Source organism: Electrona antarctica, assembly GCF_951216825.1.
Source record: "Electrona antarctica genome assembly, chromosome: 14".
NCBI classification, from domain to species: domain Eukaryota; kingdom Metazoa; phylum Chordata; class Actinopteri; order Myctophiformes; family Myctophidae; genus Electrona; species Electrona antarctica.
The window spans coordinates 6,104,750-6,132,148 of NC_136795.1; the positions used below are offsets into that span (position 1 = coordinate 6,104,750).

Below are 27,399 nucleotides of genomic sequence, written 5' to 3' on the forward strand. Positions count from 1 at the left end.
TTGGCCTGTTATAGCGCCACCAACAGGTTGATTTTTGCAAAACACATTTTTGGAACAAAATGCCTCAAATCATCCAATTGCCATCAAAGGCGTATGAAGAAATGGCAAACGGTACACATGATCTCTGTAGTCATGTGATCAAGACGAGTCTGTTGGATTTCTCAGATTGTACACTGATTGGCTAAGATTGCCTTCCAAAGTTTTCAGGAGTGGCCCGTTTTGTACAAAATGCTGCACATGTCCTGCTCATCCAGAATTCTATCCTTAGAGATGCTATGAGTGATCTGGCTCTGCATTTCCTCAACAAAATGAAGAAAATTGTTGCAAAAAAAAAAAACATCCTCCTAAACATTTTGCCAAACATCACACACACTCCTATCCTCCTGGTGGAGACCTGTGCCCGGAAGGGCACTTTTTCTAGTTTTTCCTGAAACAAACGCCATTGACAATGAAGGGAAATGTAATGTTTGTTTTGTCTGATAATTGCGTCATAAAAGATGTATGAGCCCCTCACTTCACACGGGTGTGATTTTTTTTCTTTTTTACCTACCCCCTGTTTACATTTCTGACTATTCAATCAATGTGCTGTACTACTTTTGATTGTTATTATGCTAATAAATGCAACTAAAACGGGACTAGATATTACAATGTAACAGAAGGCAATTCTTTAACTGAATCATTAATTCGATTTTTAAATCAGAAGCAAAGAGATGTTTTGTACCAGAAAGAATATATCAAGCACAATACAACATTATTATTGTTATTTTATTACATTATAATTCACTATGATTTAATATTATTAAAATATTACTTGTGCATTTAGATCAGAAAACGAAGAGAACTAATTTCTCAAGCGGAACCATATGGCAAGTCGGAAGTCGCTGAATGAGAAGGGGGGGGACAATAACAAAACCGGACCAATATGGTGGCGTTGTCTTTATTATTACAATTTTGAGCTGAAACGAGGCCCTCGTTAAACGTTGTGCACGGGAAACATACGCAATATTTATTTTTGTCACCTGCCACTTCGAAATTAATTGATATCGCGTTGTTAGAAGAACAGATTTGTAAACATTAGGTCCAGTAGCGCGCGTGACGACCGCAGTTTACAGTGTCACAATACAGTATGTGGGAGACCGAGCCTCCGATCAGCGCCAGCCCGACTGTGGCCGTCACTGACCAGGTGAGATAGCCTTGGATTAAGACTCGTTGATATATATTTTTTTTTTTATCGATTTAGACATTTTCATATGAAAATGAGATATCGATTTTGACATTTGTTCTGGTTTTATCCTCGTAGCAGTTTTTGTATTGACCTGTACTTTCGTTTGAACTGTTACTGTACCCATTTCTACAAACTGAATACAATCTTCAGTCAATCACTCAATCAATCAATCACATCTACGATCGAGAGTCTTAATCTAAAGGCTGTGACAGTCACTCTTATCGTTATTTCTATCTTGTGTCTATTTCCTTTCCAGTAGTCACACAGGACATTAGTATGTATTACTCCATCATGCAATATACAGTCAGTCTGCAAGACTGTATCATGTATTTAAAATTAGTATACCCCTACCATTGCACGTTTCCTTTCGTCATTGTGAAGAAGAATTATCCTACTTTTAGCACAGCACGACTCTGATTGCACCTTTCAAAAGAACAATACATGCTGATGCTTTAGTTTACATCAAGTAAAAATCTGAATCCCCCCCCCATTTTTCTCTCACTGTATATGTTTCTTTTCCCTTTTTACCTCTATTATGATGAATTCCTGTTCTGTTCTTTGTCTATATAGAAGTGTCTATTTGTACGTCTCTAAATGTTTTGATGAATTGAACATGGTGGACCCTCTTGTAAACAAGTGTAATGCTTAATTGGGTCGTCCACTCACAGTTAACAGCCTTTGTATTGAGTTTGTGCTTGAAATGTACTGTAATTCTGCAAACTGTTAATACATATTTCAATCAATCAATCAATCAACGGACATGGGTTTTTATTTTGATAATAATAATAATAATAATGTTATTCTTCCCTTGACCACAGGGACGTAGAATTCCCATGTTGTTTTCACTGATGAAGACTACTTTGTCACTTTGTCAGATGCATCACTATTGTTTTATTTCCCTTCTCTGATTGATTTCCCACTCATCATTGCTTCATTGTTTTCCCTTCTATCCTAGCATACCTCAGGCGGTGTCACTCAGGCTGTCTCGAGCAGTGTGAGTGCTATGCTGGAGGCAGTGTCCGTTAGTGGGATTGTGGTGAAGAACCAGCAGATAGGAGAGGCTGAGCTGACAATGGAGGAGCGCAGAGATGAGCTGCTGAAGCAATATCAGAGCAAACCCGTGGTGTTCCTCGAGAGGTATCAGGTCCGTACGGCTCGATTCTGTACACCAGTGGTTCCCAAAGTGGGGTCCGGGGACCCCCAGGGGTACTTGAGGGAGTTCCAGGGGGGACCCAGCTAAATGATAGTTTGCAACCAAATGGACCCTTATGGGTCTGTAACTCAGAGAGTGCACAAATGGAACCAAATGGACCCTAGCGGGTCCATTTGGTTCCATTTGTACACTCTCAGAGTTAAATTAACAGTGGGGGGTCCGTAGCATAATGCGTGTTAAACTGGTGTCCATGAAACTAATATGTTTCGGAATCACTGCTAGAGCCGTTAAAATCCTCCCTTATCGGGGCCACTGGCACATGTTTTCAAATGGGGGGTCCATGGCCTAATAAATGTTGATTTGGGGGTCCTTGACACGAACAAGTTTGGGAACCACTGATGTACACAACACAGTATGATTTTGTGTGTGTAAGAGTACGTTTTAACAGCGGCGACTCTCCTAGTGGGCGTTCCTTCCTGCTGTCATTACCTATGTCCTCGTATAGGTGGTATGGTTCTGTGTGAAGGTTAAAGGGATTGTGACAAAAAAAAAAGACGTTTCCTCCGCCCACTTTTTCGCCTCTTCGCCTGCTATCGCCAGTAGTTGCAGGGTCCCATAGACAAATAACGCACTTCCGGGAAATATGCCAGGCTGTCGCCCGCTGTTAAAACTTACTGTGAGAGAGAATTAGATCATCTGTTCTTGTGTGTGCATCTGAGTGAGATAGTAAGAGAGAGAGAGAGATCGGGCGATGGTTGGTGTATCTGCTATTCTGCTTCTGTGCAACTGTGCATGCAAACTTAAACTTAAACTTTGCATTGATTTCCATCTCTGAGCATTACCCAAATTGTCTTATTAAAAAATACCTGAATCTAATATTTCCGCTGTTCCATTTTCCCAGCCATATCTGAAGCCGCAGCATCTGGAGGTCTTCTCCCACCTCTACTCGGACCCGCGGGCCCAGCGCTTCTGCCGAGGGATACAGAGACAGGCTATTGGACACACAGACAAGACAAGGGTCCAAAATCTGCGTTATACTTCCCTCAAGCCCCCCCAGAGAGGTAAGAGTTCCCGAGAATATCTTTATATTCATCATTATAACCTTTCTAAAGGGTAAAACAGGAAACCGGCGAGTAATTCTCATGGGCCATACTTACAGCTTCTCTACATATTTGATTTGCTTTGATTTGATTTATTTAGGACACTATTAAAACAATACAAAAAGGGGAAATATGTAGAAAATAAAAGGAAAGTGCTAGGAGGAGGCAAGATGCCCAAAGGGCGTATACGAGGCCTCAACCTGTGTACAAGAACAAAACATTTAAAAACATGATTTGACTGCAATATACATTATAAACAGATAACATAAATAATTATTTCCTGAATCTGGCCTGTGTTTGATAGAGATTAAGGTATATTTTGCCTAGCTCTTAATCAGTTTCTGTCACGCAGAAGAAGAGACCAAAACTTGCTGATCAGAACCGACAGCATCTGGAATCAAATGGACCCTAACGGGTCCATTTGATTCCATTTGTACACTCAGAGTTACAGACCCATAAGGGTCCATTTGGTTCCAAACTATCATTTAGCTGAGGACCTCCTGGAACTCCCTCAAGGACCCCTGGGGGTCCAAGGTGGAGACATACTCTCTTTACTCAGAGAAACAAGTTTACAATGTAACCGAATGTTCTACTGTATATCGTACTGAAACTGTCTGTCAATGACTACATATTCCATATACACCCCACCAGAAGGTCCATTATTGGGATGCAACAGTATAATCGAACTATTCAATTGAATTTATGATTATTAAAAAAGTCAAATGTTTTATTTATTATTTAAAGAAATATCTGAAATAGAAGATATAAAATCACAAGACATTCCATCCGTATCTTTGCATGGCACTGTTACACAATGAAGTATGAAATTATATTCTGTATACTTATTACCCAGGGGCAATATAATGTAGGCTTCCTACTTTCTCCCCTCTACAGAACATTTATTTTCCAAACATCGCAGATCTCCATGCTCTCATGCCTTGGGACGCATTCTGATCTGCTATTTTCACAGAATGTGTGCAGAATTTCATGTGGTTTTAAGCAGACAAATCAATCTAGTCGATTTAAAAAAAACAATTTGTTTCTTCAATTCATTGATATATGGAAAAAGTAATGCTTTTCGATTATTAGCCCATTCTGGGCGGGAACCCCTTTTGGTGTTTTACCCCCTCAGGCCGGGAACCCATTTTTGGGTTCTGTACAGTATGTACAGTATTCAAAAATGTAAAAAATTTGAGCTGCTATATAAATATTTGAAGTTTTTCAGAAAACGTAGGTCAGGATATAGAGGCGTTTTTAGAATCTGCCTCAGGCCTAAATGGGTTAGATTCATCAAAAAAGTAATCAATAGAATAATTGCTAAGCAGATAATTACCGTAATAGTTTCAGTTCTAATGTACTGTGAACCAAAGGAACACTATTAACCCACCGTCTTGGCTGCCAGGTCCTGCCGCACCGAGAGGGTGCCCCTCTGCCCGGAGCGCCCAGAGGACGCCGGACAAGAGTGAGTCAAGCATATTATGAATGATTACAACATTATACTGCATATTAGCCTTCAATTACACTTGCATAACATCTGATGACTATGAGATATACTATAGTTAGACCATTTAAAACATAATAAAACAAAGGCTTCTTTTCCCATTTTGAGAATGTTTAACTTTATCTTAGTTTAGTGTAATAATTATGCATTATGCAATTTATCTCAGATAATGGCTGATTTGAGAAGTACATGCTACATGAATGCACCGATTTATTAAATTGACTAGTATGCCCTTTGTGGACAATATACTGTATGTGTCTGTGACATTTATTGGATGTGTATTGATGTGACATCTAGAGAGCGATAGCTTTGTGGAGGTGAACGTGCTCCCGGTCACCTGCGGGGGCAAAAAGGGGAACCTGTATATACAGCAGCTTGCCTGGGGTAAGTGGGCATTCAATATTGTTGCATCTACAGTATAACAAAATGTCCAACAATAAGGTTATTCCTAATAACCTCACTAACCTCTTTGGACTGTGCCATGTTTAAGGTGAGACGTGTATCGAGTGTGACGGGTCCTGGTATTCTCCACGCGCCTTTGAGAAGTATGGAGGAAGAGGATCCAGGAAGAAATGGAAATCTTCTATCCTCTATGAAGACCAGCCCTTGGAGTTGTTGTTTAAGGTAAGTACTAAGGATTGTACTGTATGCATGTTTACTATTGGGCTCCACACACGCACACATGCACATGCACAAGCGCTGAAAGCAGTGGTTCACGTGCACACAAGCCAGCGCTGAAAGCAGTGGTTCATGTGCACAAGAGCCAGCGCTGAAAGCAGTGGTTCATGTGCACAAGAGCCAGCGCTGAAAGCAGTGGTTCATGTGCACAAGAGCCAGCGCTGAAAGCAGTGGTTCATGTGCACAAGAGCCAGCGCTGAAAGCAGTGGTTCACGTGCACAAGAGCCAGCGCTGAAAGCAGTGGTTCACGTGCACAAGAGCCAGCGCTGAAAGCAGTGGTTCATGTGTACAAGAGCCAGCGCTGAAAGCAGTGGTTCACGTGCACAAGAGCCAGCGCTGAAAGCAGTGGTTCATGTGCACAAGAGCCAGCGCTGAAAGCAGTGGTTCACGTGCACAAGAGCCAGCGCTGAAAGCAGTGGTTCACGTGCACAAGAGCCAGCGCTGAAAGCAGTGGTTCACGTGCACAAGAGCCAGTGCTGAAAGCAGTGGTTCACGTGCACAAGAGCCAGCGCTGAAAGCAGTGGTTTTAATATCTGGATCATTTTGCCACTTCTCGCTACTTATTTAAGTTCAGAACTATTACTTTTGCTACTGGCCAGAAATCAGCCTTGCTCTGAATCTGGGCTGAATACGGAAATAAAACTAAATCAATCATGCCCACCTTGAACGTCTGACCAACTTCTGACCAATCGCACTAGCGGAACTATTTCATCTAGTCAAAACATCTCTGAGGTGCGAGAACAGTCCCTGACAAAGTTCTGAATGACGTCGTTTTATTTATTGCCTACCTAGCCGAAGAAAACGTTGGCTTTTTGGACGAACTACTGTATTTTGCCACCATCACTCCTCTGGCAGCAATATAGCATCTCAACCTCATCTCATGTTGCCCACTCACATACCAGTTAGAGGGAGTTACTATGCTTATGGGGACAACATGCTCTGTGTCTCTGTCCTCCTGATACTTTCACATCTGTCAGTGATTCTCTGAACTTTTCAGGCCATGACCCCCCCCCCCCCCCCCCCCCCAAATAAAGACATTTGAACTGGGGAGTTCTGCACATTGAACTTGATAAAACGATTTATTTTGGTGGCTATCCATTAGTTTCATCTAACATTATCTAGCTTTGATTAATGATCAAGGATGATGATAGATTACAGTAAATGCTTCTTTAATGTCTAATTGAGTCCATTAACTGTCTTTCACCTCTAACTGTCTCACCATCACAGCAGGGTCATTTGACGTCTCCGTTTGAGAAGAAAAACGCAGAGAGCAAAAAGGTGATCTTATCTGCTGTGTGTGTGTGTGTGTGTGTGTGTGTGTGTGTGTGTGTGTGTGTGTGTGTGTGTGTGTGTGTGTGTGAGAAAGTGTGAGTGCATACATGACATGTACTTTATCAACGCACAGTTTATGACTGCATAAATTGCAATTGGTAAAAAGTTAAAACATACAGTACTGTTGTTTTGTTGCCCTCTAAAAAACAAAACCCCATTACCAAACAGTGATGGGGTTTGAGTAGGGCAAATATAGGCTGCATAAGTGGCAAGACAAAGTCACAATAGACAGTAAAATATGGTTTATATTATAATCATATAAAAGTGGAGGAAGATATTTAAACATGGAAGTTATGCCAGGGCGGTGTGTGGAAGAGACCTACCGCTAACCTGTCATGTGTCACCTCAGATCTCACCACCCGAGCAGTGTGAGGAACAGGCGGGGAACGTGAGGATTGCAGAGGAGCAGAGAAAGACAGAGAGTGACGGACAAAGTAGCCGTCATGGCGAAGGCCGTCTTCACACACCAGTGTCCGAAGGGGACGCCCAAGCCATTATGATGGCCACCCTGGGAAACATCAGTGACTCCCAGCACAGGATGTGCCAAGCCTTAGAACGACTCAGCTCCAAACAGGACACCGTTATAGGACTGCTGCAGAGACTCACAGATCAGGACTGCAGCTACAGCATGACTAGCATGAGTCAGTAAATCACTAGGTTTCATGACTGAGGGAGAGAGGGAGTAAATGGTACAGTAGGTGTTCAATACTGCGAGACTGCCGAACATGATTGAAAAATGGAAGGGGGACGAAAAAGCAAACTGTGTGTGTGTGTGTGGGGGGGGGGTTATACAACATATATTACTGTGTAATCGAAGGCAAACACAAAATACATTTGACTGCCTTTGGAAAAGCTTAAAAGTGGGTTCAGTAGCAGTGATACTGAATGTGAATCCATTCTGAATCACGTTATTTGTAGGGGAGATGAAGTCTGATGCTAATAAGGTATCTGTTTTGGTTGTTCTTGATTTAAGTGCATTCAATACAACAGACCATATCATCCTCATAAATGGCCTTGAGAATGTGAATGAATGTTGGCTTCAGAATGTGTTCTGTATTGTTACGATTACGAACATACAAACACAAGACATAAATAGACAATACAACACAAATACATCCATACAGACAGACCTACTGTAGTACTATATGAATACAAATTCATGCCAATACACACGACACGAATAACACTGCTGAAAAGAAAATTGGAGATGCAGCTTTCTTCAGTTGCGCTCCCAAATTATGGAGAGCCTTACCTAAAGAGATTAAGGAGACAAAGCTCTGGATGGCCAATAGGCTATATGCACACAGAATAACTTCCCACACAGACGGGTCCATTTGGTTCCATTTGTACACTCAGTTACGCACCCTTGCAGGGCCATTTGGAACCCACTCAAGGACACTTTGAGGCCGATAGAGGACAGGGCGTTCTCTGTCGCTTCAGTATTGACTCCAGGTTGGTTCAGCAAGAAGCAGAACTGGGCGGGATAACGTGTTCCTCCAATCGTGGTGATGGACGTCACGTGTTTGGAATTACCTGTATTTTTTAATAAATGTGAACTGTGTTGTTATGAACTGTCGACCGTTTTATATTCGATCAGAAGGGAGTTCTTTCCCTATGCCTCTTATACAGCTATGAAATTACTTTTTTTTAAATAATTAAATCAGGGACCATCACCATGTACAAATACATACAATCACAAGTGAAGAGATGCTTTGAACCAGAATTGCAATATAATAGCATATCAATCACAATATATCATTAAGTACAGTAGTTTAATTATTAATACAAATATTTGTAAAAAAAACGAACAAACAAAAAACTTTCTTCCATCAACTTAACACATGATATCCACTTATCCAGTGTGTTGATTTATAGTCACATGTAGAAATTGTTGCCCGTTATCTTATAATTTACGTTCTTTATTTATTTTTATGTTGTGTGTATTTGTTGGAAAATTAATAAATACTTTAATTACAAAAAGAAAAAAAACATGCAGTAATTTTCCAGTTTAACATTAATGTACCGAATACTTAAAAATAAAGAATGTAGGCTTATAGCTTATATTGATCTGTTCGATCTGAATCTCGTCCGTCAACAATTCATGAATATTCTAATGTTTAATAGACCACCTGTATGATCATCTTCATACACAGTTTCCCAGTGTTGTGTCCGTTGGCTACTTTGTTGGATGCCTCATGAAGGTAAACCTGTGTTTTGTTCAAAGTATTGTAATTTGTTGATGAACATCGCCTAGACACAGGCACACCCACATCTTCTGTTATTTTGCCCCCAGGATGCTCCCCAGTTCAAAGCCCACCATGCTGAATTGGTCTTGGCCGACCCCAGCCCTGTTCTTATCTACCAAATATCTTCCTCTGACACCAGAGTATTAGTGGACATCAGGGGGAGATGCCACGGAAACCTCACTAAATACATGGCTGAGAAGGTGTGCCCTCAGCTGCCAGGTCTGTATCCTCATGGAAATCCATGTAAATGATAACTAACCCTAATTCTTGGGATACACCAGACACGTCAATGCGTGGCATTTACTGCATGTGTACTATGCGCCAGGAAGGACAAGATACAGAAGAAGAACGGATACTGTGAGCCCTCCGTGCGCATGTTCTGAAATAGTGATGTCGATTTGTCGATTTGTTGCACGTACTATATTGTGTGTATTAATACTGATGATTTTACTGTGTAGAAGAGTCGTAGAGGGGATGACATTCAGCACAGATCATGAGTCGGATTCAAACGCTCAAAATCGGATTCAAAATAATCTCTTTTAGAGATTATTTCAGTAAAGTTACTTACTCGACCCGAAAAATGCTCAGAGAGTTTGAGACGAGTTGGAGTTGTGCGAGCTACTACCTTGATGCTCGGATTGAAACGCACAAATTATTTTATTCCATCGGTGCCTGTCTGATGTCTGTGTTCTTACTAAAATCTCCAGTGTTCTTTTAATGCACATTTTGCTGTGTGATTGTTGCACCAGGATGTCATTCAGATTTTTATCAAAATCTGTTTTTTCATAGCTCAGCTAAGATACAGTAGAGAAATGAAGGACATAAACTAGAATTTTCTACCTCTGGGTGTAACGGTTCTCGAGTTACGTGGATTTTGTGTGTGTGAGTTGGTGGGGGGGAAGGGTGACGTGTGTTGCCTTGGAGTCAATGCACTTGACCCCTCCTGTGACCCCAATCGGTATGCTGCAGGGGTCAATAGTTCGTGCTGCAAACAGATTTTCCATGCTACAAGACACACACACACACACACACACACACACACACACAAAGCTGCACGTATAGGAGACGGTGTTCCACTGCTCAAAAATCATGGTGCTGCTCTGCTTTTGTGTATACTGGTGTTCATAGTTAGATCCAATTCTTCTTACATATCTCAGCCGCAACATCAAAGAGCTGTGCTCCTGTAACCTTGAATAGAGGGACTGTGAAAATGTCAGTCAGTCATCATCTTAATGTGTCAATGAATTCATGCTCTGAAACATATTTATCCCCTGTTGAATAATGGTTCAAAACGGAATGGTTAACCTGTCTGTGGTTTCTCGCCCTCTGTCTTTGTCTCTCTACATCTTTACCTTTACCATCAGAAAACATAAAAGAACATTTCATGGTGGCACTACAAAATGATGGAACCAAATGGACCTGTTAGAGTTACAGACCCATAAGGGTCCATTTGGTTCCAAAGTATCATTTAGTTGGGGACCCCCTGGAACTCCCTCAAGGACCCCTGGGGGTCCCCGGACCCCACTTTGGGAACCACTTTTGTAGTTCACTGCTCCTAGCTGATTCTTATCAGGCACAGCTGATTTGACTGCACGTTTCAGTCAAAGCGGTTTTGTTAGTTTTGACATAATGTCATAAGAGAAGATGCCTTGGTTAAATACATTAACCACTTAAGCCTTATTCAAAAATCGCCAATCTACAAGTCTGAAAGCACAGCTGAATGCCTTCCTGTCCTTTTGATTGATGAAATGGTTACCCTGTAGTAGGGTATGATCACATTTATGACATGGTCATAACGGTGCCCATATATTATGACTGATTTAAGCTGCAAGGGAATAAGTAGTTGTAATTCATATCAAAACGCAATACCTGAAGCACCCATTGTTTTAGTAGGGTGGCCCTCATGTCTTTCAAATGTCCTTTTTCATAAAACATGTACTTGTCAAACACAGATTTTCTGCCATCCAATGAGTGTACCTCATGCATTGTAACAATTTTTTGTGACCTATAAAACGTGTTTGTCATGGAGGGAATGTCACAAGGCTAATCGTAGACAGGATTGCTCTTGTATTTTTGGCTAATATATTATTATAATACTATGAAATGTCAGTAAAATACATTCATGTCTGCAATATGTTTTTGATTGGCAGTATTATATACAAATTAACATCTTAGCTGAGAGGTAACCCTAGCCTAGCTAACACTTGTCCAGAATTGGACAAAGCCAGTGAATGAAGCTCAGCTGTTCCTCCTCTGAGTTGACACTCATAGGAACTGGATTATCTCACTGTCTTTACTGTTGTAAATTTGTGCTATTCATTGATTGATGTCGATTGATATTTTGATGTCTAATACATTAGTTTTTATAAAATTGTTGTCAAAATGTGGTAATATTTCACTATTTTGTAAAAATCATTACACTATAATTATTTATTTTTTTAGTAGCCTTGCCGAGCCATGAGGCCCATAGGGCAGGAGCCTATCTCCTGTTTCTGTAGCATGAGGCAGCTTGATGTACAAGTACACCCCCTGGACATAAGCCATATAAAATATAATCAAGATACACAATTCTATTCAGTATGCTAATACACCATGTGATGTCAGAATTAAGCCATACAGTATCGTTGCTGTCGGGAGGAAACCTAACTCCATTTTTGATTATTATTTTCTGCATAAATCAGCTGAACACCCTTTATGTACAAAACCTCTTAACTTCGACAATATTATGTTGTCATTAGTGGCTTAATAAGTGGCTGCGGCCAGTATAGGACGTGTTAAAAATCAGAACTCTTTCACAATAGCTGCCTGGAATCCTCTGAGGACAATACCTAAACTGTAATTGTGTATTTAAGTACAATACAACTGTACAAGAAATAGAAATGATAGCCCATGCGATGGCTTTAGAGTATGCTTTAGAGTATGTGTAACAGGACCCTCTGGGTCGTACACGTGCAAATGTACCCTTACAGGTCAAGTTAATTTTACATTCATGATAATTCAGGTTTAACATTTAGGATTTATTAATCAAAGATAATAACAATATAATAAAATACAAATATATAACAATTCAGTCATTGCCGTTTATATCATTAAAAAATTTGCATTGTCTACATATAAAAATGTGTCCACTCCAGTGTTGTTTTTGTCGTCTAATACTATGACGAAAAATGTTCGTCGACTACCTTTTTTCACTGACGAAAACTAAATAGAAACTAACTAATTTTGCTGCCAAAAACAACACTGGTCCACTCCCTATGCCCGGCAATGTCTTTATCTGCTGTATAGAGCATCGCAGTCCCGTCCCCTTTCATGACGACAGGCCCAGGAAATAATTCCCATTCATTTTCCCCATAGACATTTCAAAAAGTATTTATTTAAATATCTGTAAGCCTCGAACAAAGCCAACTCGGATCGTGACAAATCATGACAACAAACACAATATTTTTGGCCGAACATATAATTACAAAGAAGAAAAATAACAAACCTGCCCTTTTTTTCCTCCTGTGTTTGTTGTCATGATTTGTCACGATCCGAGTTGGCTTTGTCCGCGGCTTACAGATCTTTAAATAAATACTTTTTGAAATGTCTATGGGGAAAATGAATGGGGAATTTTATTCTGGGCCGCTCGCCGGGGGCGGGACTGCGACGCTCTATACTCGACAGGACGTTCTTGAGAGATCAGTCTAATCCACATCCTGAAGAATGTTCCCACAAACAGTTATTGGCTCTCCTCTATACTGTATTCACCACAGGTAATATAATAACATATACAATAAAACAATAACCATCACCAGCAGTAATAATATACAATAAAACTATTAATAATCACAGGTAATAACATATTATCAAATAATATATAGGCTACAGTAATAATAATTAATTCAGTGTCAGTCAATTCAGTCACTGGCAATTCCACATGTCTCTACTGTGGTCCACCAACTGCTCCCTGTTGACAGGCATCGTCTTAATAATAAAGGTTTATTTAAACATTTTTGGACTTAAAGCTGTAGAAAATACTTCCCATTAACATAGTGGTTACAAGGTATTAATTGATTGCCTGAGTCCTGTGGTGGGAGTTGGGCCTGTTGCAGAGTCTGTTCAGTACAGCATTCAGTAAAGGGCAAGGCCACAAAGCCTCAGGAGTCCGTACTGGTCCCAAGCTGGCCCCTTCCGGGACCCTCGGTTACCTTTTCTGTATTTTGGACGGCGGGTACCGTAGGGTAGAGTCCCTTGAATCCACTCTCAAATAGACGCAGCTGTACCACTGTCTGGTCACGGACACCTGCGGCGTCGCTCGAGTGTTGATGAGTTGTTTAGATGCAGAGTAGCAGTAGGAGACTGCGGAAACGTGTGTGAAGCAGCGTTAATCTAGCCTGGATCCAGCCCAAAGACCCCGCCCACTCTCTGAGTGGACTGCATCTCTTGGTCTGGTGTTGCACTGTGAACCTATAATTTCTTCGGTACAAAAATGTATTATCCAATGAGAATCGGTGGTGGGGGTGGGTCTAACGAACAACCAATCAGCGCCGAGTCCCGTTTTCAGGGTCATCACGCAGCGCAACACACAGAGGAAGGAGGGAAAAACTACTGGTTGAGGGAAATTCTAATCCTCTCCCCCTTGAAATCGCTCAGACAGGAGACAATGTCAGACTGAAGCTTCAAGAAAGCTACAGTCTGATAATCAGGCTAGCGTTAATCGGCGTTGTCGTTAAGTATTTTTAATCTATTTTTGAAGTTTTGGCTTCTCTGAAATTCTCTCTTCCCAACTTCCTTTATTTATTTTTTATCAGAAATCAGAATGGATCTTGAAGAGGGTTGCAGTCCTCGACAAGTCAGAGATAATCATTATCTCATGAATCCCCAGTCATCATGTTCTGAAAATAAAAAATAAAAAAAATAGTCTACTTAACGGCAACGCCAATTAACGCTGCTTCGCACACGTTTCCGCGGTCTACTGCTACTCTATACATCTTTGAAACATCTCATCAACACTCTGGCGACGCGGCAGGTGTCCGTGACTGTCACCAGACACAGCCACGTGCGTCTATTTGAGAGTGGATTAACTTTCAAGGGACCCTAGGCCTAGGGTACCGCCGTCTAAATTACAGAAAAGGTAACCGAGGTTCCCGAAAGGGGCTAGTCCCAAGCCTCATCCACGATGTCTCTGGCTGGGTCTTTGCATGCTATTGGTCAGCCATTTCCACACCATGCTTCCAGAACGTGTCAGACCGGCTGGTGGAGAGCTGAACCGTAGCAAGCTGCACGAGGCCCAAGGTTGCAGGCTGGCCAACATGGGCTGATGTGAAGGCTCTGTGAAGAGGCCTGGTCCACGGTCACACTCGACAGTCAGTTGGGGGCTCCATGGTCCACGGAACTGCGGAGTGGAAGACAAAAGAACTCCGGGGAGTGGTCCCCCCGGATGTTGAGTTAGTGGCAGGCCTTAGAAAGGTTTTTAATCTGGTTAAAATAAATATACTAATGTACTCATTGCTAGAGTGTTTGTTCACTAACAGGAGTCTCGATGTCTCTCTAGCTTTCTATTAAACAGAAAATACATTTTCAGGTTGCAGGTCAGGATACTAATTGTATCCAATTAGGATAGAGAATGCAGTCAGAATACAGATTAAACAAGTGTAATTCTAAAGTGACACAAAGTATTGAGCAGACAAAATTGGAACACTAAAAATTAAGATGATAAATGGCTACTCTCTCCTGATTGGCTGAAACGAGAAATGTATTTTCTGTTTATTAAAGAGCTGGAGAGACAGAGTCCATAGCTCTAATGCATTGCAACACATTAGAGCTATGGACCAGAGCTACCTGTTACTGAACAAACACAGTATAGCAATGATTACGGCCACTATCAGAATATTCATGAGTTTCAAATGTAGTCCTAGCCTGCCATGTTGGGACCAACACAGCCTACAGGTGTTTCAATTTTGTCTGATTGGCATGATAAAACTATGTTCTACAATCAGACAAAATGATACACCTGTGTTGGTCCCCATTCCCCAACATGGCAGGTGCAGAACTACATTTGAAACGCATTAATAGTGATTTAACCTTTTAACAAAACACTTTTTGTTTTAACCAAAAAATTAAACTTACCGTAGGAGTATCCCTATAGGAGTGACCAGAGTCAGGACTTGTCCTAGCTCTGGTCCATAGTCTAATGCACTTTACTGCCGTTGAATGCAACAGCAGTAAAGTGCATTAGGCTATGGACCAGAGCTAGACTTGTCCCAACCAAGCCTCATCCTCGACGTCTCTGGTTGGGTGTTTGCATGCTATTGGTCAGCCATGTCCACACCCTGCTTCCAGCTAGACTTGTCCCAACCAAGCCTCATCCCAGACGTCTCTGGCTGGGTGTTTGCATGCTATTGGTCAGGCATGTCCACACCCTGCTTCCAGCTAGACTTGTCCCAACCAAGCCTCATCCTCGACGTCTCTGGCTGGGTGTTTGCAGGCTATTGGTCAGCCATGTCCACACCCTGCTTCCAGCTAGACTTGTCCCAACCAAGCCTCATCCTCGACGTCTCTGGCTGGGTGTTTGCATGCTATTGGTCAGCCATGTCCACACCCTGCTTCCAGCTAGACTTGTCCCAACCAAGCCTCATCCCGACGTCTCTGGCTGGGTGTTTGGCACTGTTTGCATGCTATTGGTCAGCCATGTCCACACCCTGCTTCCAGCTAGACTTGTCCCAACCAAGCCTCATCCCAGACGTCTCTGGCTGGGTGTTTGCATGCTATTGGTCAGCCATGTCCACACCCTGCTTCCAGAACGTGCCAGACTTGAAGACCTGAACCGCAGCAAGCTGAACGACGCTCTAGGCTGCATGCTGGACGAAGCCCGAGGCTGCATGCTGGCCAACATGGCGATGTTCATGGCATCGTTCGCTTTCTTTGGAACTCCCTTCATCACCTCCAAAGCGTCCTTAATCTTATTCTTAACTCCCTCTCCCTCCTCACAGCAGGACAACAAGTCTTTAAGCAGGAGCTGGTACTTGGTAATCCTCTGTATGGGTTTGATGAGACAGGAGTCCAGAGAACTGGCCCAGCTCAAACCATATTTCGCCTGGATGTGTTTAAAGTACGCTCCACCGTGTTCCACTACAAGTCTACTGGAAGCAGGTTTGTTCTTGCAGTAGTCCACGTACAAACCGTCAAACTGACCTGCCCACGCCACAAAGCAACGTCCCACATCTGCTGGTAGACGGCAGTTAACCAACTCCTTTAGCCAAACATGGCTGTGGAAGTGGTATATGTCCTGGATGTTACCGAAGATCACGGCTTCCTTGTTGCGGATGCCCGCAGGCTTCTCGTCAACTCCACCGGTCATCTCACACAGGTAGGTCTCCAGGCATGTACGCAGGTCTCGGATGTAGTCGTGCTCCGTGTGTAACAGTTCGGCCATGATCAACTGCATCTTACGGGCAGACTTGTGGTTGCCTGTCGGAGGCTGCTGCAGCGACGCCACTGCAACGGTGCCCTCCTCTGGCTGCTGTTGGAACAAGCTCTCCGTGTTTAACTCGGAATTCTCCAAACCGAACGTTGCTAACAACGTTGATTTGAAGTCCTCCATGTGTAACGTGAAGAAAGTGTCCTGGTTGAAAAACTCTGTTGTAAGTTTAACGTCTTCACAGACGAGCTGACTGATGCGTGTAATCTCCATCATCACCATCGATCAACTGACTAAACCGTGGCTGCGAGCGGTCTTTTATGAGCGCTGTATTTTTTTAATCGCAACAGAACTGGCCTGTGATTGGCTGGCTGTGCGCACTCGCTGGTCATAGGTCAAGTTCACGGCGCGTCGACTCGCGTGGGTCGTGGTCAGGTCGTGATCAGGTCGTGATACGCGCTGTGGACACGCCCACCGCGCCGCGTCCATCCAACGAGATGTTATTATTTCAGTTCAAATTAAACATCAACACTTGTGTGACGTCAGCGTTTCATATCAGACAGGTACAGTCCGTTTAAAAATGATGCCGTTACTGTATTCTGATGGACATTTATTGAACATGTCCTCTCAGTCTGATATGTTGTTTAAATGAACTACGATTCATTGAGGTGAACGCACGCAGTTTAGCTAGCTTGTACGTTAGCTAACGCATGTTCATAATGTTGGCCTGGTTTGTACATACTGTTGAAAAGGGTCATAACGCCGTTTAAAAGCAGGGTCCTAGTAGCAGGGGTTTGGGTGTTTGAAAATAAAACGACAGTTTATTTATACTAATTTGAGAACCACTGCAGTGCACTATCTACTATAAAGCTGAAGTTTGTCCATGGGTCACTCTGGACTCTGGAAGTAAATCGCCTTGTTGTTTATAAAGCAAACTGTGTGGTGTGATCAGACCACCAGACGGTCAGCTTATGGCTCGGTGGGAATGACACTGACTCCTCTGTACTTTTCAAACGTTTTGTGCCCAAGGCAACAATTAAGGGATATACAAAATATCAAGGCATATCCATGCAAAGATAGCCTGCTGTAGTTGGTGTGTGTGTGTGTGTGTGTGTGTGTGTGTGTTGATTCTAGCTTAGAGGAAGCCTTTACGACCAAAGTCATTATACCAGACGCTCCTCCAGTCCATCATAGAGCTAGGCAGGCTACAGGTGCAATCTACTTGTGTTTATCTTCGGCAGCCTAGGACATGTACATAGTTTGGCTTCAACAAGAGGCTTCCAACAACTTGGGATGCCAAAAAAGCAGCCAAACGGCTTGCAAAATTCTGTGCAATCTCTTCTACTATCGGTAGCCGCCAAATATGGCGAAGACACTGTTACTTGTACCCCTGAGGGGTGTGTGGGTATATGTCCGGGATTAGCTGATTGCATTCTGTACTGTACAGCACCTTGTAAATATTTGTGTCCTTGTATTGTATCTCTTATGCGGACATAAATAAATGATTAATGTGTGTGTGTGTGTGTGTGTGTGTGTGTGTGTGTGTGTGTGTGTGTGTGTGTGTGTGTGTGTGTGTGTGTGTGTGTGTGTGTTGTGTGGTTCTAGCAGCAGGAGAACCGTGGGCTTGGATGCCCACACAGTGCACGGCTACGTGATCCACGACATGGAGAGTAGCACAGCGGTGGAGATTCCCTACCCTCAGGAAGACAAACGCCTCCAGTGTGGATGGGCCTTCCTTCATGGCCGCTTTATCATGGGACTGAGTCCAGTGTGGACGGGCCTTCCATCATGGCCGCTTTATCATGGGACTGAGTCCAGTGTGGACGGGCCTTCCATCATGGCCGCTTTATCATGGGACTGAGTCCAGTGTGGACGGGCCTTCCATCATGGCCGCTTTATCATGGGACTGAGGGGAGCTGCTCTAGCAGAACCAGAGTAAGTGAAGGTGATGATTCAACGTAAGATGTCATCATTGTCATGTAATGGTAAATATTGTTTTCATGTTGGCTGGAGAGTTGGTTCGTGGACTGAAATCAATGTGGGTTATGGTTAGCCTAAGATTTATACTCTCGTAGATGTATTTTTCGATTCTGGAATGACGTCAGAATCGAAAAATACATCTACGAGAGTCTAAATCTTAGGCTAGGTTATGGTCATAATATTCCTGACTAGCGCTTTACTCCCCCTCAGTGTCACAGCAGTAGAAGACATCGTGGCCAGCTTGGAGGAGGAGAATGGTTGTGTGACCGGAGTCCAGTACAAGGATAAGGAAACCATGGAGACATCAAAGTGAGTGGAGGAAACTTGTAGCATGACAAAGCATGCTCTCATTAAATCACTCTTACATCTAAAATGCGAGTGTAAAACAATCTACTCTCAAAATGTAATCTGTTTTTGTGTTAGCTGAAGCAAACTTGCCCGAAGAGAACCAGAGGTCAAAGAGGGCATTTTTCTCACAGTAACATTTACAAAACATCTACATCAAATGTGTGCTCTGCTTTTAATCCATCCTAGAATAACTGGGTGCTATGAATACAGAGCCCGGAAGCAGTTAGGGTTGTCTTGCTCAGTGACACTTTCACACAGGGTAGACCTTCTGACTCCCAAGACCTCTCTACGCATTCAGCTATAGCCACAAATAAAGAGAGAGTGGACACAATCCCCCACTACACTACCAACATCGCTCTATTTGAGGGATTCACAGTGGTCAATACTTGGCCTTACGTTACAATGGTACCATGTGGTTCATGCTTAAATAGTTCTTATGCACGCTCTTCCGTTAAAGATTAGAGCCGGTTACATTGTTAGATTTGGAACGTTCTGTTAAGCACAGACTTTTCTCCTATGCTATAGATACACATTTTGGAAATCTTTAACCTTAATTGTACTTAATTGTACTACAATTATGGCATTTCTCTATTTTAATATGGTGGCTCATGTGATTCAGGAAGCAATGTGTGTAGATTATTGGAAATGTAAGCTATGTATTGGAAAATGTGCAATGTGTTTGTGGTATTTGGATTTTATATGAAGTCTACAGATATGTATTGTCAGGGCTTTCCACCTCGGAGGAAAGCCTGGTTTGTGTGCAAAATTGCCGTATGATCCGTTCGGGAGTAGATGATATCGTTACGTCATGTTGTAGTCATTGTTTTGTAGTCATCAGGCTGGAACCAGCAATCTAGAACTCCCTTTCTCTCAAACTGGAAAAATAACAATAAAAGCGTGACCCCTTTCTGCGGCTTTTATTGGGAAAAATCGGCTTCAGGGAAAGGAAGTTCCAGATTGAGGGTTCCAGCCTGACGACTACAAAACAATGAGTACAACATGACGTAGCGATATCACCGCTCAAGAGCGGATCATAAACCCGAAAAGGAATGCTGCCCAGGCTACAGGTTTATTAATGCAATGATGTTTATTCATTTACTTTTGATTCATGTATTGTATCTTTTTTGGTCTAGTTTTCACGTTGAGTCAACAAATAAAATGGTCAACTCATCAGTCGAGCTTCACCTCTTTTATGTCCTGCTGGGTCCACTACACTAGGTTACAGTAGATTAGAACAGTGTTTCCCAAACAACGGGCCAGGGACAATGTTTGGGTCACACAGACATTTTTGTGGGTCGTGACTTGTGAGTAAATAGCCTATTCCATTATTTTTGTTACATTTTTAATACTTTTTTCAAAATAATTTCTGACATTAAAAAAGCTCACAAGCTTATAGATTGTCTATATTCACTATTTAATAGGGCTTAAGTGGTTCATTCATGTACTTTTGTAAGTTTTGGTCCTGGGGTGATACCAAATATGAGTTAAAATGTTTGGGAACCACTGGATTAGAACACTGAATATCAAGTCATCTTTTTTATTTTACCAAGCACAAACAATACATTTGTTTGTCATCTTTCTTTTGAACCAGAGAAGTAGGTTATACTCAGTGACGTACTGAATAAGATTAGACCTGTGCCCTCCTGAATGCTTCATTCTACTGGACATGCCTGGGTGTCTGGGTTTTTACCCTATATATAACCTGAGTTACTGTATATATACTTAATTGCGTCTGAATCAACACCTACAATAGCTCATCTACGACTACAAGCTCATAAAAAGATGCAAGTACACTGACAACTGTGTACTTGCATCTTGTACTGTGTACTTGTACTGGTCACGGCCACACAGCCAACTCAAGGTACGGCCACGGAGCCGACTTGGGGACCCAACGCAGCTCCTCCAAGGAAAACAAACAAATGAACGGAGCTGAACGTGAATCCCCCCCACCGCCCACCCCTTTTTTTTCCCTCACTGTATATGTTTCTTTTCCCTTTTTACCTCCTTTATGATGAATTCCTGTTCTGTCCTTTGTCTATATAGAAGTGTCTATTTGTACGTCTCTAAATGTTTTTGATGAATTGAACATTGTGGACCCTATTGGAAACAAGTGTAATGCTTAATTGGGTCGTCCACTCACAGTTAACAGCCTTTGTATTGAGTTTGTGCTTGAAATGTACTGTAATTCTGCAAACTGTTAATACATTTTTCAATCAATCAATCAATCAATCAATAAAAAGATGCAAGTACACTGACAAGAAATGACCACTAGATGGAGGACACTACTAATGAAAGGATTGAAAACCATCATGCAGCTACAGACACTTAATAAGCTCACAAGTTACAACGCATTCTTTAATTACAAAAAAACGTTCGAGTTTAACATTAATGTAATGAATGCTTAACAAATAAAATAAAGAATGTAGGCTTATATTGATCTGTTCGATCTGAATCCTAATTGACTGCCTGTCCGTCAACAATTCATGCATATTTTAATGATTAATAGACCACCTGTATCATCATCTTACACAGTTTTCCAGTGTTCTGTTGGTAGTTCATTTCTAACTATTCATAGATTATTCCATTGTCAGTCTCCTGGTAGGCTAATTTATCACACTGGCTGCTATCCTTATATTTCACATTGAGTTGTCAAATCACACAAACCGGCAAATGGTCATGATGTCATTCACTACTCTAGTAGCCTTTTTATTATAATAATTAGATAACAGATCATATAATATTAGTGTCACAGTGTAATGCAATTCGAATTGGGTATTGTTGGACATTGCCTACAAGCAATGTATTATTATTATTATTATTATTATTATTATTATTATTATTATTAATACAAATAATTATTACTACTGTTGTTGCTTAAATTGTATGCTATTATGTAGAGATTAACAGAAATAGAAGAGGAATTGTTTTCAGCGGAACCATTGGCAAGTCACTTGAACGAGGAGGGGGAACAATAATAAGACCGGACCAATATGGTGGCTTTATTGCGTTTATTCTGAGCGATGGAAAAAAACATCTAACTGATGAAACATACGTAATTAATGTATTCCTACTTCTTCGACAACATAGTGTTGACATTATCATTGTGTTGTTAGAAGATCGGAATTGGCAACAAGATACAACGGTTAACTATTTGCGCGACTATCATCTTCCAGTATGTGGGGAGAGATCGAGCCTCCTGCTACACCACCTTGTTCACATGAGACCAGCGACAGGCCGAGAACGACCGTCGTTGAACCAGTAGACTCGAACACAGCAGTGCCACTACTAGGATGTGACTTTACACACATGAAAGCGCCACACCAGAACAAGCAGGTGAGTCTAGCGGTATTTAACGTTCTTTCTATCTAGTATGTATTTCCAGTACACAGATTGTTTTTGTCCTGAGTCCTCAGTCATCACAGAGTGAGTTGAGCGTGTGTGTGTGTGAGAGTGAGTGTGTGTGAGAGAGAAGAGAGATAGCTTCGATTCTTCATTTCCCATTTAGTAATCTTAAAGGCCCTCTTCAACACGTTCCAACTTATCTTCATATAATTGGTCCTCACTAATGTTCATCATGATAAAATACCACTTTTTTTCCTACTCGTTCTGTGTCTCATAGGAGGGCGGTGGGCAGTTCACCCGTTGACATCACCGTTAGGCCTAACCTAAACCTCTCCATCAAACAGGGACAGGTCCCCCAAGATTTCAAACTGGCCAAAGTAACCCCCTTGCACAAGAAAGGGAGTAAATTAGACCCCGGCAACTACCGCCCTATTTCTATTCTTAGTTCCATCTCGAAAGTGATGGAAAAAATAGTCTATGAACAGGTTGAAAAGTATCTTGCCACTAATAAATTATTGTACGAGTTCCAATCTGGCTTCAGAACATCCCACTCCACTGACACATGCCTTCTCTATTTGAGCGACCACATCAAACAAGAGGTGGACGCTGGCAAATACTGCGGCATGGTCATGCCTCACTGTATATATTTCTTTTCCCTTTTTACCTCCTTTTTGATGAATTCTTTTTTGATGAATTCCTGTTCTGTCTATAGAAGTGTCTATTTGTACGTCTCTAAATGTTTTGATGATTTGAACATGGTGGACCCTATTGGAAACAAGTGTAATGCTTAATTGGGTCGTCCACTCACAGTTAACAGCCTTTGTATTGAGTTTGTGCTTGAAATGTACTGTAATTCTGCAAACTGTTAATACATTCTTCAATCAATCAATCAAAAGGCAGATTTATTTTTAAACAAGAAAACATTTTTTTTTCCGATTTTTATTATTGTGAGAAAGATGGCTTCCATTTTCGCGTTGCAACTTTTCAGGAATAGAAAGCCTGCAGTTTATGATCTTGGATTTCTGAACTGCCCCACAACCCTCCTACTCAGTAGGGGAAAAATGGTGCTATTTTATCATGATCATTAGTGAGGACCAATTATATGAAGATAGGTTGAAAAGTGGTGAAGTGGTGGTCCTTAATTACATTTTCTTATATTTTCAACGCATCACTATTTAACCTATTTTCTTCCATTGATTGTTTTCCCTTCTACCCTGCAGCATACCTCAGACGGTGTCCTTCAGGCTGTCTCCAGCAGTGTGAACGCTATGTTGGAGGTAGTGGCTGTTAGTGGGTGCATGGTGAAAAGCCAACAGATAGATGATGCTGAGCTGACGATAGAAGAGCGCAGAGAGGAGCTGCTGAAGCAATATCAGAGCAGACCCCTGGTGTTCCTGGAGAGGTATCAGGTAGGGCTCAATCATATATTATGTGCACAACAACACAATGAACACATAATATGAACGTTTGTGTGAGAGAGGGAAAGAGATTTCTTTTTTTCTGTGTATCTGAGTGAGATGAAAAGAGATTGGAGTAGTAGTGTATCTGTGTTTGTGTGCAAGCAAACTTAAATAGTAGGCACCTGACAGGAGGCCATACAACTGAAGAAATAACAGTCATACAGTGCTGAGCTTATTCTGAAACAGGGCGTGACCCAAATTTCTGCTTATTTCAGTTTGTAAATACATCAAAGATGCAATTACAATCAATCTATAATGGATAAAGCCTTGGCCTGGAAGAGAGGTCATCAGGTGCTCCCCAACCTTCTTAAAGTGTTTCGACCCTTAACCACAACAATCTCCAGTTGGCGGTTCAGCAGTGATTGGCCAAATCACTGCCCCTCTCATCCAGGCTTCCAGCTATTGTCCCTTCTCTTATGCCAGAGCCAACAGGAGGCTATACCTACCTGCCTTGTGTGTTCTTGGGGGATTGCAGCACTTAAAATGTCTCTAGGACTGCTGTGGTTTGTGTCCTGCCTAGGCCTACGTCTGACCAGACTAAGTTTGTGCTGTGTTTGTCCTGTTCAAAAATCCCAAATGTGTCCAATATTTTTCCAGGCGTATCTGAAGCCTAAGCATCTGGAGGCGTTCTCCAGTCTCCGCTCTGATTCGCGGGCCCAGCACTACCGCAGAGTGATACAGAGACGGGCTGTTGGACACGCAGACAAGACCAGGGTCCGAAACCAGCGCTACGCTGCCCTCAGGGCCCTCCAGAGGGGTAAGGGTTCCTGAGAGTATGTTCATATTTATTATTCTAATAGGATCAAAAGAATCATAGCGTAAGTGTCATCAATTCATTCAAATAGCTCTTCTGATGGTCCAGTGGCGAAGCCCGAGGAACCTGATGTTTGCGTGTCCACAATTTTAGATCGTCAGTACATGCGGATGTGTGTAATATACAGACAGACAAACCCTGTTCTAGGTGTCTTGAACTCAAGCCACACTCTAAAAAATAATCAACTCTGGGGGATCACCTGATAAGACCACATACCACATAAATGAGTGCTTCTTGCAGGCCTGGGTTAGAGTTTGACCCGAGGCACTTTGCTTTATTTAATATCCCCTCTCTCTCTCCCACCATTCCTGTCTCTCTCACTACCACTATAAAAATGAAGCAGAAAAAGATCAAATAATCAAACTCAATTAACCATGTGTCGTGTTGTCTTTCTCTGCCTTTGTCTCTCCCTCCTGTCCCAGACGGTCAGTATTTTAGCGAGGAGCAGATGCGCACGAGGCAGCCCCTACTGTATGAGCAGTACATTGGCCAGCATCTGACAGATGATGAGGTGGGGGAGTGGCTTTGTTCTGTACACTTTCTAATCGGTTGTGTTATTTGTGTCGAGTTGTTTTCTTTTGTTTTCGTGAATTGCCAGAATTGGAAATGCTACACTTTCCACGTAATATACAGTCACAGGATTTTGTTCTCCAGTCCATTGTTGCATAATCATAAAAGGACACGACATGCAACTTTACACCATGTTAGTATTATGCTCACATATATTATGTACTGTTTTTTTTCTTTTATTTATTTTTTTACAACTGGTAGTGTTTATATTAGCTGGCACAAGTCTGAATCAACATCTAAATTGAGAGATTTCTACTGTTCATTATTGTAAAACATGAACAGTAGAAACAAGACCAATAGTCTTAACACTGGCATAACCCTTGCTGTGTCACGGTTGAAACTCAACTGTGAGATTAAAATCAAAAGTCAAACGGTGGCATTTGGAGAATTAACACTCCTAATAAAGGCTTGCAGCACTTAAGTTGACAACGTGCTAATTCTGCCTTGTCGTTTACCTTTGCCTTGTTACAACAGTTACTGGTACGCTCTCAGGAGGCAATGCAGGGAGGTGCAGAAGGACAAGCGGGGTGCCCAGGCGAAGGCAATGCAGGGCTGGCCCACCTCCTCCTCAACACCTACCAGGAGAGGCTGATCCAGAATCGGTTGCAGGAGGAGCATGAGAGAGAGGAGGCCGCACGGGAGGAAGATGAAGACGATGATGGTGAGAGCAGAACTCACTGCTGAGCTGTAGAGACGTTTTGTGGTCACTAAGATCCACTTTTAGTCGCAGGAGGAGGAGAGGACACTGGAGCAGCGCGGACATTTTTTTTTTTTTTTTAAGATTTGTTTTTGGCTTTTCTGCCTTTTATTGATAGTTTCAAGTGAAGATTGACAGGAAAGGGGGGGAGACATGCAGCAAAGGTCGTCATGAACAGGACTCGAACACGCGACGCGCTGTCAGACCAGAGCCTATAGTGGCATGCGCCTGTACCACTAGGCCCCCGGCCGCCCCAGCACGGGCATTTTAAGCCTTTTATTAGGTGCTAGTACAAGAAAGAACGACTAACGTTTCGACCTATATGGTCTTCATCGATAACTCTGATGAAGACTGTATAGGTTGAAAACGTTAGTCGTTCTTTGTTGTACTAGCACCCAATAAAAGGCCTAAAATGTCCGTGCTGCTCCCAGTGTCCTCTCCTCCTTCTGCCTCCTCCTCCCGTGCTGCTCCCAGTGTCCTCTCCTCCTTCTGCGACTGTTGTCCTTGTTCCTGTGATGCACCAGACCAGCCGTTCCAGGCTTGAGGCGTGTTGGTAGATTCCCTTTATCCATTTTTTGTCATTTGAACTTTGGTGCAAAGGAGTGGTCAGGAGGCATGTTGAGTGGCAGACTTTTCTCTCTCTGTCTCAATGTGTACCTCCTCCTGTGTTTCGCTTTCTCCCCTCTCAATTTGTCTCACTTACCCGCTTTTACCATCCCTCTCTCTTTCCATCAGTAAGAGCATGGATCGTCCTCTGTGAGCTTAGATGATGGATTGGGTGGCCAAACACTTGTTCCCTTTCTCTCCCTTCTCACACACACTCTACTCCTCTTCCATTGGGTCAGTCAGGAATAATGTCTATTTTGTTCCCAGGCAATGTTTCTGGAAAAGAGGAGTGGGAGCCAACCGCACAGGAGAAGGTCATGCTCAGGGAGGAGTTTGTCAGTCAGATGCACCAGCATTTCCTGGACGGCAAAGACAAGGATTTCAACTACAGGTTACTAATCACAAGACATTTACACACCTAATACTTCAAGCAAAGGGGTGCTCTGTGGATTATATGATATGTGAGCACCCTCTGAACTGATTCAAAGCAAAACTGAGTATTGAGGATCATGGAGGTTATTGCAAATTTGCATGACAATTAACCGCTACATTTTGCATTTGCACTTTCACATAGTTTGGGATATTGACCCTGACTGGCTACTCTGTCAAGTTGTTTTTACCGTTTTTACTGAATGATAATATCATTTTCTTTTGTGTGCATATGTCTGGGTGACTGCGTGCGTGTGTGCATGTATATTGCAGTGAGGTTGATGAGAACCCTGATTATGACAACTTGGACATAGTGAGCAGAGATGCAGAGGATAAGTACTTTGATGATGATGATGATGAGGAAGAGGAGGAAGAAGATGACGAAGAGGAAAATGAGCAGGATGAAGATGAAAAAATGGCTGAATAGTATATATTGTTGTTACACAGCACACACCTGTGATTTAACTGTAAATACCAGTGTCTACAGACTCTACACAATAAAGGAAGTGTGTTTTTCTA

At 42.2% G+C, this 27,399-nt stretch overlaps 1 protein-coding gene across 1 annotated transcript; it reads left to right on the forward strand.

The window, feature by feature from the left end:
• The first annotated feature begins 930 nt into the window (after nucleotides 1-930).
• Nucleotides 931-27,399, forward strand: ccdc97 (coiled-coil domain containing 97). The gene is made up of 17 exons (XM_079519787.1): nucleotides 931-1,183; nucleotides 2,181-2,369; nucleotides 3,280-3,439; nucleotides 4,881-4,940; nucleotides 5,277-5,363; nucleotides 5,470-5,603; nucleotides 6,885-6,935; nucleotides 7,339-7,634; nucleotides 15,702-16,325; nucleotides 16,641-16,857; nucleotides 22,119-22,295; nucleotides 23,525-23,713; nucleotides 24,362-24,521; nucleotides 25,001-25,089; nucleotides 25,623-25,809; nucleotides 26,719-26,842; nucleotides 27,154-27,399. Exons 1-17 carry the CDS (start codon nucleotides 1,127-1,129, stop codon nucleotides 27,305-27,307), a joined length of 2,955 nt encoding a protein of 984 aa, XP_079375913.1. The 5' UTR covers nucleotides 931-1,126; the 3' UTR covers nucleotides 27,308-27,399.

Excerpts from the sequence above, each read along its gene's own strand:
- ccdc97 (XM_079519787.1), top strand. The coding sequence starts at position 1,127 with ATGTGGGAGACCGAGCCTCCGATCAGCGCCAGCCCGACTGTGGCCGTC. Across the intron at positions 2,370-3,279 it reads TGTTCCTCGAGAGGTATCAG|CCATATCTGAAGCCGCAGCA; the intron begins GTCCGTACGGCT and ends CCATTTTCCCAG. Across the intron at positions 16,326-16,640 it reads TTCGCCTGGATGTGTTTAAA|TTCGGCCATGATCAACTGCA; the intron begins GTACGCTCCACC and ends CGTGTGTAACAG.